At 43.1% G+C, this 12,165-nt stretch overlaps 1 protein-coding gene across 1 annotated transcript; it reads left to right on the top strand.

The window, feature by feature from the left end:
• The first annotated feature begins 6,825 nt into the window (after nt 1–6,825).
• On the top strand, nt 6,826–8,796 carry id3 (inhibitor of DNA binding 3). Its single transcript, XM_067242985.1, has 3 exons — nt 6,826–7,229; nt 7,460–7,541; nt 8,043–8,796. The coding sequence occupies exons 1-2, from the start codon at nt 6,933–6,935 to the stop codon at nt 7,511–7,513; spliced, it is 351 nt and encodes a 116-aa protein (XP_067099086.1). The 5' UTR covers nt 6,826–6,932; the 3' UTR covers nt 7,514–7,541; nt 8,043–8,796.
• Nucleotides 8,797–12,165: the final 3,369 nt, after the last annotated feature.

Here is a 12,165-nt window from a genome sequence, read left to right as displayed (position 1 = left end):
TTTTAAAACCATGTGACTTCCTATTCCACTTGGCTTAATTGACTGGGTGTGGTTGAGTCATAGTTATAAACCTATCCACCAACTCTCTCCGTCTCTTTGTCTTTGTCTCTCTCTTTCTCTCTCTCTGTCCATCACTATCCCTGTCTAAAGCCGTGCAGACGTCTGGAAGACAATGATTAACTCCTTCAGTCACCTCGTTGACACAGGTGACCACCACTGAGTTTATTTAACAACCATTAGACGGCTGTTGTGAGGGGGATAAGCACACACACAAGCACATACATACATATATACATACATACATACACACACCTAAATACACACACACCTATATAGAAACACACACTTAGAGCCATACAGACCTCCAGATAAGCACACACACAAACAAAGCAAGATGATGTGCATTGTCATATCAGGTTGATATACCATGTTTCGTGTCAATATTTTACTGTCAGCGAAGACTGTTGAGAAGACCGTTGAACCAAATGAACTGAGATTAGATCCATGTTGTGACGACACACCCAATAACACTGACACGCCACAAACATTTGCTAACGTACACACACAGCATTATTTGAATCCAACACAGTGGGATCATTTGGGTCATAATGTACCACTATCTGTCCCTCAGTTTGTAGTCTTAAGGCCCTATCGCTGTTGTCCTTTCTTTCAAAGGAGGCTGGAATCTTGTCCTTCTTGTCGAAGCTTATCAGTGTGTTTGAAGCTCGTCTTTATCTGGGCTCTGTATGTAAAGGTCAGCAGCAGGAGACAGTTATCTCCTCTGCTCTCTCAACTGGAGGACACCAAGAGATCAACATTTTTCCTCTACTTTTACTACTTTTATTAAGTCATATTCCACGAGAATAAATTGCACAGTTCAATACTTAGTTAAATCAAATTTAATAAATGGTCGAAACTGTTTGTCTTCGTGACTACATAATATTCTGAATGACATTCTGAACTGAAGGAGCTATAATATACTACATGGCCGTTCATACCAGAACATTTCCCCCTGCCATTTCTAGTGGCAGCTTGTGTGTGTGAGTCCTGAGCTTGTGAGAACCTCGTTCTGTGGTTCATCCCTATTTTGGCCTTGAGAAGGAGAGAAGGAAGGAACATTTTTAGGAATCTTGAGTGCCGTTGACCCCCGTACACATGGAGACTTCTAAGTTAGTGGTGAAGGGATATTTTGAGCAAATTACAGAGTGGTCAGAGAATGTTAGCCCTAGCAGGAAGTGAACTGAGTACAATACACAGATCAGGCAGGGCCAGGCCCACTCACACACATACTCACACACACACACTCACTCCTCCGCACACACGTGCGCACACACACACATTTCCAAGCAATGTTTAACTAGTTGCAATGAGTCATGACTGGTATCAGGGGAGAATCAAAAACAATGTACTGTTCTGGTTCCACGTCTAAATGTGATCTCATATCATCCTCACTGTCACCATTTGGGGATTTAATCATCGTCGTTATCATCCACAAACAATTTACATTTTCTAGTGTCATAGTTCTCTGATTTCTCTTTACAGAACTCCACCGTGTAGACTTCGGTCCATCCTGGGTTACATGCATAATGGCGTGAATACCATTCACTAGGCCCGTAATCTAATATACCCAGGCAGGCAGGCAGGCAGGCAGACAGGCAGACTGGGTGTGGCTTCTGTTTGATTAGCTCACTGGCTCACTAGTTCCTGCAAGACCACTTAATCAGGTCACTCCAATCCCAGACCCTTATGCTCCCAGCCTGTGACCGTCTGGAAGGGTCTGGTTGGGGGGCGGAGGCGGGTGACAGGGAGATGGGGGGAGATCAGTGACCCAGATTGGTGAAGGGTGAGTAGTTGTGGTTTGGGTGGGGAGTGAGGGAGGTGGAGAGAGTATGGGAGAGATCAGCTGTGCGTCGCCTCAGAATCCCAGATCACTTCATTAGCAGGAACAAGTATGAGATGGGAATGATGAGGTGTGTGTGTGTGTGTGTGTGTGTGTGTGTGTGTGTGTGTGTGTGTGTGTGTGTGTGTGTGTGTGTGTGTGTGTGTGTGTGTGTGTGTGTGTGTGTGTGTGTGCGTGCGTGTGAACATGTGGGGCTGAAGAGGGCAAAGAGCGTAGTTGGATGGGGGTAGGAAAGGAGGGGGGGTGGGAGTAACCGCTGTGGCCCTTCTTATTTCTCAAGAACCCTCTTGACCCAGAAACACAACACACACACACACACACAACACGAACACAACACGCACACCACACAGGTGCAGAGATACCCACCAGAGACCTCCTGGCCTCCCTCTTTGTATCTCTCAGAGGCCTGACCAGCTGAACCCCTGGCAACAGCAGGGGCCTTTCCCTCCCTTTCTTCCACTCTTTTTTTTATCACTCTTCTCTGTCTTCCAATTTGAATACCTTAGTAGGACAGAATCCTTGGGTTCCCTCTGTTTGTGTCTGTCAGTGTACCTGCCTGTCTTAAAGTCATTCTGTGTGTTTGTCTACCTGTGTATCTGCCTGCCTGCCTCCTTGTCAGTCAATCAGTCTGTCTGTCAGTCAGCCAACAGGAGCAGAGTAGTCTCCGCACAACACATCTCTCTGCAGTCTAGTCTAAAGACGTTGTGGTCAATTTGTAGTTTCAAGGGAGGAGAGGGTTGCAGGCCTTCTGGTGATCCCATTCATGTAAATCCGATATTCAAATACTCCAGATGTATTCTCCAGGCTGAGTTTCCCCCTATTTTAACCTTGCCTTGTCTTGTCTGACGCTGGAGAGATGTTGTGTCTGTCTGAGACGCTCGGGCTACAGCCCTGGGATGTGACATGGAGCTAAGTGTCATGCTAAGGCCCGGACGTTTCTGTTGAGGCACAGACAATCACTCTTACTTACTAAGAATGTGTGCAAACAGTGTGTCCTTAACCTGACTCAGGAGATAAAGCACTGGAGACATGTCACACTGGTCCCACTGCCAGCAGGAACAAGTCCCTTGTTTTTAGATCACCCCCTAGGTCAGGGCCATGTAGCTTTGGCCTTCTGTTACTGGTTTTTCAGACCTCTGTCGCCTTGCCTCCCTGTTGTCAGTGGTCCGGTACAAAGCTCCATCTGACAACAGGATCAGGGTGATAATATTCCCACGCTTAGAATCAAGAAGACAAGCTAACTGTTCAAAACCTGACGGAGGTCTTGATTTTGAAGAAACGGGACAAGAAGTTGAAGAAGCGCGCTTAGGAATAGTTATTGTATAAAAGCCTTCTTTTCAAACCAAAAATACAATTTAAGTGTTGGAGAATGGATTTTGTGATATGGATTAAGGTCAAAGTTATATTTTAGTATTTTTTAAGAGTGATCTGGCCAAGACAAAGCAGCAGCATAATAAAAAAAACACATAGCTATAGACCGAAAACACAGAAGGAGACAACATGAAGAACTCAGCATAGGGAACTCATATTTCAAAATAGAATTGTATTTGAGTCAGATTTGTAGCTAACAAGGTAAATTAAAAACATTTGCATCTCAAAGAAAACTGCCTTTAATTCTAAAGATTTTGATATTAAAGCATTAAACAGGATTAATTCTTTGAGTTTCAACTCATTCTGCAAAGTATTCATGCCAAAGGTCCAGCTTGCACAAATGTCTCTTTTCCCATGTCCGTACGGGCATTTGGAGAAAGAAGTCCAGAGAACGCAAAACATATTATCCGGCCCTTTAGCATGATAAGGATTCATTTAGTATGGTAATTAAATAGAAGAATTTTCTTCTATACTGTTTAAAGGTGAACCAATGACAGAGCCAACAGTAATGTCTTTCCAAACAATATTCTGATAGTGAGAAATTTTACAAACAATAATCATATTCCATAATATGACAGGTGACAGATCATAAAATGATAGCCTAAACATTGCTGTAAATGAATTTTCTTTTGACATTGTAAAGGAATCTCTTTCCAATTTAAGACCTTTCAAAAACAGGGCATTGGAATCTCTGGACCTTTCAAGGCTGAACACATCTGAGAGATCTGAGAGAAAGGACAGAATGAAATAGGGGAGTAAGAGAGGGAGGACAGGGCGTCCGGATGACACAAGGGATAAGAGGAATTGAGTTTCACTCTGTTTCTTGTCACTAAATTACCCTGTGATAGTTGTGTGAGAAAAAGACACCCTTCTGTATACAATGCATGCCTTTCCAAATAACAATATGTTGGTGTGGCCCTCTCTCCCTCCCCCCCCCCCCCTCTCTCTCTCTAAGTTGACCCTGGACTCTTTTTCTCTCCCTCCTCTCTGTTGTCAGCAGTGGAGAAATAGAGACGCTTTGTTGACGGCGGATTAGGAGACAGCGCCTTGAAAGGTTCTCTTTGGGTAAAAGACGAGTGGGAGGCGACAAGGGTTAAGGGGGAGGCAAGCAGGGGGGGAGGGTCGGCGCTGCTAATTATGCATGGCGATTGTTGATAGTTTGATTGTCTGCGTCCAGCTGCACGGGGAACTGGGGGAGAGGAGAGGGCGGGGATGCGGAGCGAGGCAGACTCACTGACGCCAGGCTCGAAATTCTCCCATCCATTGAAAGAGAGCCTCGATTGTGTCGGGGCCTTTCCGACAGCGCGGTGCGAGGGCACCTGATCCCTGCCCAGACGTACCAGCGTGTCACGCAGATTCAGAGCTCTGGAATCCGCCAATAAAACCGCGTTGCCCAAAGAATGTACTTGCCGGCCACTATATAGGGACATTATAGAATAATAGTGACTATAGAAAAAATATGATAGTAATTGGAAATGGTAATGAATCTGACGATTATACTGTTGAATATTGTTGTTACTCACATGGGCAAGTATATAACCGATATATATAGACTATAACCTGACATATTTATGTGCAAGCTAATAGGTCCATATGAATTATCAGCCCATGAGTTTGTCCACTCAGCAAATGGAAATAGGATTTTTCCCACCAGACCAGAGATTATAGGACAATATTTGTTCACCCCCATCTCCTTGACATATTTAAGAAAGATATTTGAGGCCAAAGTCTTGTTTGGACAGCAGTTGCGTTTACAAAATATGTTTCTAAAATAGAAATGGACCAAAACTCCCGGTCTCACGATACAGCCTGAGTGGGGTTGCTCTTGAGTGGGGTCGCTGAGTGACTTCTTGTCAAATACAGAGGTCAGTAGGTGGGAGGACGTTGCCAAGCGGAAGGCAGTGGGTAGTAACCTCCTCACGCTGACATGAACATCTGTGCGACCGCTGCATTTGGGACAGCTGCAGTTGGGATTAATGCAGAAAACGTTTCTATAAAACTGAACAATTATCAAAGTTCCCACAGTCGAATCAATTAAGAAGGATATGTCTCTTCTATCTTTGATTGTTTTTTTTGTTTTTTTTACATTTGGAGACAAATATATGCTCTATTTCTTATCAATGTGCCATAGATCTGAACCAGAAATCTAATCATCTTTTCCATGTCTTGAGAGCTATCATGTTATTTTGAAATCTGTAATATATGAAATAACATGCAATGAATTTGTCCTAAGGAGGTTAAGGTTAGCTCTACTAAAAAAGACTCATATCCGCAATGCAAGCAGCAACAGAGCAGAGGAAAGGAGGCGGGCTCAGAGCGCTGAGTGGCAGACCCAGTGCGCGACGAGGTTCTGGTCAGGGCGGGCCGTCTGCCAGAGGGGCGCGTTGGAGCGAGCGGGTGAATGGATGACGTCGGGAGCCTGGCGCCAGCATGTCTGGGACTGGCGCGTTAGATCAACACAGCTGGGGTGGAATAGGACACACAGCTGGCGCGAGGGTGCATTCCTCCACAAAACAGGATTGTGAGAAAAGGGAAAATAAGACCAAATAGGAACAGAAGAGACGTGCTTTGATGTATTCTAAAAATGTAGGGTTAAAAAGAAAGAGAACAAACTTATAAGTGCTCATTATTAATTGCAAGGTTTGGTGTGAATTTGAAACCAATAAATGGAAATGTTCTCAACGAATATAACACATGTAGGTTTTATTAAACTTTCTTTGAGGTTCATTGTTGAATTGTTCAGATAGTATTTGCTGAACACGATCTATAAGCAACTACAGTCTACTGCACTTATCAGAAATCATAACAGAGGAGCAGACATCGATTGTCTGGTGACATAATCGTAAAGCCGCTCAAACAAATGATAACATAACGTAGGCCGACATAAAACATAATCTTAATTACAGTCTAACATTACCGATGTCCCTGCGTCAACCTGCCTAGAGGAATATAGTCCATCCCCGTGTGTAAACCCTGTATATTACCCATATGTCTACATGTGTATGATCTTAAAAATCATGTGCAAAAAACTTTAATAAATACACCCCTTCTGTATTTAAATCCCTTTTAAACTGACGACAGGAAGTCTCCAAGTCATTAGACAACACATTGTTGTTATGGTCGAATTCGGCATTGGTGGCTTGAATTTTATCAACTGAAAATGATCCTGGACATCTACATTTGTCTTGTCTTCATTAGTATGGCATTGAGCTTGTTTCTTAAACAAGTTAAATCAGGGATAGGCCTATGTGAGCTACACTTCATTCACTCAAATGCATGTCTTTTGTAATGCAGATAGTAGTAGAACGGCAATTAGGCGTCTAATTGCTTGACAATCCCTATGTGCATCCTAAAGGCATCAAGAGGATCCCAAACTTTACTTCCTCATTCCTCCAGCCTCCCCTTGTAGATTATACTACGCACAGCCAATACGAAGCCAGAAACTCTTCAGGGCCTCCATGACTACCAATCAGAACACCGGATTTCATTTATTTGTGAGAGCGGGGCGGTACCTTGTTTTTAGCTGTATAAAGACCATGCTCGCTGCGTTCCAAGGGTACTTTCGCTGTCGACTGTTGAGAGAGCAAGGATTGATCCTATCTGAATCCATAGAGATCAAACACCCGATTTCAAGCTGAAGACCCAAACTCACACACGCATCATGAAGGCTATCAGTCCAGTGCGGTCGGTCAGAAGCTGTTACGAAGCCGTGTGCTGTATCTCGGAGCAAAGCCTCGCCATCGCCCGGAATAAGCCATCTCTGGAAGAACCCGTGGGTGCGCTGTGCGACATGAACGACTGTTACTCTAAACTGAAAGAGCTGGTTCCGAGTATACCGCAGAACAAGTCCGTGAGCCAAGTGGAGATTCTGCAGCACGTTATCGATTACATTTTTGACCTGCAGATTGCGCTTGAGGACGAGACGACAGCCACACCTGAAATGGTCCTGTCACTAAAGGTGCGCTTGTCTCTATCTCTCTTTGTTCGCATTTATCCCTGTAATGTTAATACTTGTCATTGTCTGGCCTAGCAGTGGACAGAAAATTGTAAAAAATCAAGTTTGCACCACAGTTTTGTATCATACATTGTGTAACGACAATGACAACTGCTGCAACATGTTACTCAACCCTTGCACATGGCAGAGAAGTGACACAGTGACTTATAATGTTCCCATTTCTTCACATCCAGGCGGCAGACCTTGCATGCAATTTCTCCAAAGACGATGGTCGGTTGTGTCACTAAAGGAGTAGAAGCAGAACTTCCACATATGGTGTGTATTAATCTAACCGTCTCTTGTGCCTAATGCCTTATTGTTGTTTTCATTAAACCTATTATATCATAGACATAGAGTATACATTATATAGTATACATTAGTATTGTGTTAAAGCTGTCTTGTTCAACTGCTGTGTAAACTGGGTGGGATGCAAGTGTTGAATCAGAGAGGCAACACGCTCCCAGGGGAATACAGTCTAAATAAATTAACGCAACACTTTTCTAGTTAGTAGCTGTATGGGCATTGATATGCAGAGAGAGTAGTGTCCCCTGCTCTTTTCCCTTGACCACCCCCTCTCCTCCTCCCCACCAACTCACCATGGTTGCCAATTAGGCAGCCCAGTGAATGTGTAGCGGATTCATCGCTATCTGCCTGGGGTTAATGAAAGTTCCACGCTCGGCGCCAGTCTGTCTGCTCTCCCTCTGCAGGGAGGGAGGGAGCGTGAGAGAGAGAGAGAGCAAGATCTGACTTAACTTTTCTTCCTTTCTCTCCATGCAGGTGCAGGGAAACACATGTCTCCACTTCACTCCAGGCAAGAGGACAAGAGGGGCAGAAAGGGTGGGATAGGTATTTGGAGTGGAGAGAGGGGGGATAAAGAGAGAGAGAGAGAGAGAGAGAGAGAGAGAGAGAGAGAGAAGAAAGCGGACTGTTTTCTCGACGCAAGATCAACCTCCTGTTCTCTCTGTACAATATCAGTTGGTGGCAACCAGACGTGTCCACAACACCAAAGCTGAAAAGGAACTGAAGTGACATTCTCAAAGCTACAGCACCACTCTCTCTTTCTCAATCTGCGTTCATCCCCCTTTATCCTTCAATCCCAATGAGTGTATTTGAATTTCAATCATTGTAGATTTTTTTTCTCCACCTTTCTTGTTACATTCCATACCCAAAGTCTCTGGACTAAAATGATTTAGTTACACCCCAACCCCTTTCTTTCTTTCCTGAACAGTCTTACAGCATGTCACTTATTCTCTTCTTGTGTTTCCTTTGTTTTACCCAAGATGTTGAGAATGTTAGAAGTGATCATGTACGTAGTGTGTGAGGTGTGAGGTTGTTAGGGTTCGAATGTGGAATTGGTGGGGTGGGTCAAGAGGGATGGGGGCTCGGGTCTTAATCAGAACTCTATACTAGAGTTGATTGTAAAGTGTTTGTAGGGATTATGCATTTCTACAGACAATGTTGAGTTTTATAAACTTTTTATAAAAGTATGTTTTTCTGTATGTTCTTATGTAATAAAATGAAGAAATGTTCAAATGTCTCTCAAATGATCTAGTTTCTCTGCACTATTAATAACCAATTGATCATTGTCATACTTTCCTAAAGAGATCAAAAGTGGTGATGTGCTTCTCTGGTTACCACCTAGCACCCAGGATGTCTTCAGTTGAATTTTGAGGTATTGTGGTTAGAAATAAAAATGAAGGGAGTTTCCTGTATGTATATACATTTTTCCATAAGCAGAAGCCAGGATGTCTGCACACCCCTTAGAATAACCAGACATACACATGGGTGCCCTGATGTGAAGTGTTCACCTGGTTCCTTCCGGAGCACTTGTAGGGTGATACTTCAAGTGGGCACACAGGGTAAGTGGGTACTTTAAGTACCCCTATACTCTAGGTATGTATGGGGATGCAGACTGAGGCCTTGCACTGTTGCCTCACAGAGAGAAAGTCCTGGGTTAGATTCCTGCTTGGGGCCCTGTTCGGTGCTCAGGTGTGTTATCCTCTGGGCCTTTCAGTGTGGAGTTCACATGTTTTGGAGTGTTTCTTTCACAAAGAACCCCAATGAAAACATGCAGAACAGATTGTGTTCCTGCCCATGTCTCTGGCCAGGCATGAGGTGAGCTTTCTATATCCTTGATGTAGCTGACTGCTGCCCTTGGAGGAAGGACAACATGATGGGGAAATTAGGACACATTTCATTGGATGATACTTTTCCATGTGTTCCCAGTGTTGTGTGCGCATGTGTGTGTTACTACTGAATGAACAATGTAAGGTTATTTTTCAACTATAGAAACAGTAGGGGTTATAAGAGCTGGGGGGTTTAGATACCTTAATGGAGGGAGAGAGAGAGGAAAATACATGCAGAAATTGGAATTGAACCCAGGCTGCTGCATCAGGGCCTTCGCCCATATGTAATGCGCTCTCTGCAGTGAGCCATTGAGGCACTCAAAGAGATATTACATGACATTATTATCAGGGCTTCGGCTTTTTGGTCTCATGACTTTTTCTGAAAATTGGGAGTCATAGTTGCCTTTGCTCACCAGTGCTGCAAGTGAATGACTCACTGACTGGGGCATACCCAGCGCAGATCAGGGTTGAAGAAATGGGGACATCAATGTAGAAGCTCTGGGTTGTTTCACGTCTAAATGGTGGGTGGGGAATGTTTTTGCAATTCCACCTATGCAGAATTTATGCTGAGCACAGGTCTATGTCCAAAACATCTCACTTGAAACATTACAAACATGAAACAGAAACGTCATGAGTGGATGGCTAATACATGAGCAATGGATTCCTACTGACTTTACCGTTGCTACTGGTAATCCTTGAAAGCCTCCAGAGGCTTTACTGGGAACTGCGGACATCCAAGTCTGTATTGTCATACTGGTAGGACTCATTTGAAAACAGATGACAGTTGGTGGTTACATTTGGAATTGCAGGCCTGCGGTAAGAGACAGGAGCACACTTACCCCATCTAGTGGTCTTCCACACAGCAGAGACCTAGAGCGTTAGTGTTTATTACCTCAATGTTTTGGTTGGCAGTCTAGTTTAGAATCAGCTTACTGAAAGTAAAAGAGGAGTTATATCTCATGGCGTACATGATTGAAAGTACAAGGACTATTAAAACTGTGAAAAAACTATTGACAAATGACAGCTGAAGTGTTCCTTTAGTTACAATTGTCTTACAATTTGTCAAGAGGGACATTGACTGGATTTGTATTGTGTCTGAATTATTCAAAGTTGTGTTACAGAGATCACAATATTTTCTCTCTCTCTCTCTCTCTGTCTCTCTCTGTCTCTCTCTCTCTCTCTCTTTCTCTCACTCAGTTTTTTTTCTCAACCACAGTGCTCTGGGTTGCTGTTGTGGTATTGATCAAATTCCACTTTGCACCACAAGATGGAGATATTTGAACATGTATCGAACAATGCCTCTGAGCACTACTGGCCTAATGAAAAAAATGTACTTCTTAGGAAAATGTTATGGATACGTCTAATGTAATAATCTACGCAAAATAACCTTACAAATAAAACGCAGATATGAGAAATTTTAATCTGTAATAAATTTATGTAACTCTCATTACAATACAATACACATTACCCACATGTGGGAAGTGCTTCACTGTTTCTACTTTAAATCTGGTGGTTTTGCTGATGGGGACTAAACTGCCTCCCACACTTCCTGGGTTACCCCTCTGTCCCTCCAGGGCCTTAAGGGGGCTATTGAGATTTAATTAGCACATTATGCAAGCACACTGACATGCCACATCATTCCTTCTTAATGTGAGTGTCTCCAACAGTCATCACCTCATCTGACTTGTATGAGATTGTCCCAGGCTCTCCGCTGGAGTGGGGTTGCAATTGACGCCATGGGCCTCACAGGTACTGTGTAGAAACGGCAAGGCTATGTGTGTCATATTTCTCTTGAGGGTCTGGCATGGGGGTGGGGGCACCCCATTGAATCATGATGATTGATCACCTTCTACGTGAATGTGGAAATGTTTGCTCTACAAGTTTATTTTTATGATCACATTTGTGCCACACAATTCAACAAATTACAGACTTCTCACTTGTAGTTTGGGTAAGATGCTCGTTTCAGATAAGGATTACTTTAAAGCAGTTTCCACAGAGTACATAATTAAACTATTTTTAGTTACTTGTGCCCTTTGTCTTTAAAATATTGTAAAAAGATGAGTGAAAAAGTAACGTTGGAGTTTAAAAAAAAAATAATTATAATATATGTGAGAATATGGTATAAGTGACATGTTTTCAAATTTGTCATTGTTCTCAAAAATACTACACAAATCATACTGCTGTCTCTTTAAGGTTTGGCACGCCCAGATCCAACTGTTCTATGCAAATATTATGCGGAGAAGGACAATCCGATCGTGCCGCTGGCCAACCAGGATCGAGTTCTAACCGCGGGAGATCTAAATTTCGCGGGACCAAGTTTGGCGGTAAAAAGTAATTCTTGTAAGCTCCCGTTCTCTTTGAGTGACAAGCCAACCCTTGTAGCTGGACAGACAACGGCTACAGTCTCTGTTTCCGTAAACGAAGAATACTCTTAATAACTGGAAGATCTTGCAACTCAAGAAGAAAACTTTTACAACTGCTGATTTTAGACTTTTTATATGTTGGACTGTTTATTTATTTGAAAATTCAGCTTATAGCAATAGACCTCTGTACTTCTTTGGACAAAGGATAATATCGGTTTCCCTTTACAAGCAACTGAATTGGATTCTTGCTTTTTTTTACTGTGCGAAGGATAACTGTAGTGCATATATATTATACGTATGCATTTTGCACGGATAATATAAACAAAATAGCTGCTTTATGAAATTGCAGTTTGGTTTGAGAAAACAAAGTAGGCTATCCTTTGCCATAGGAAATAGCCTACAGCTCGTGAG

Source organism: Osmerus mordax, chromosome 9 (genome assembly GCF_038355195.1).
Source record: "Osmerus mordax isolate fOsmMor3 chromosome 9, fOsmMor3.pri, whole genome shotgun sequence".
Taxonomy (NCBI): domain Eukaryota; kingdom Metazoa; phylum Chordata; class Actinopteri; order Osmeriformes; family Osmeridae; genus Osmerus; species Osmerus mordax.
Note: the sequence above shows the minus strand (reverse complement) of the source record. Positions and strands in the feature narration are given on the sequence as shown.

Coding starts and splice junctions, on each gene's coding strand:
- id3 (XM_067242985.1), top strand. CDS start 6,933: ATGAAGGCTATCAGTCCAGTGCGGTCGGTCAGAAGCTGTTACGAAGCC. Junction 7,230..7,459: donor AAATGGTCCTGTCACTAAAG/GTGCGCTTGTCT, acceptor CTTCACATCCAG/GCGGCAGACCTTGCATGCAA.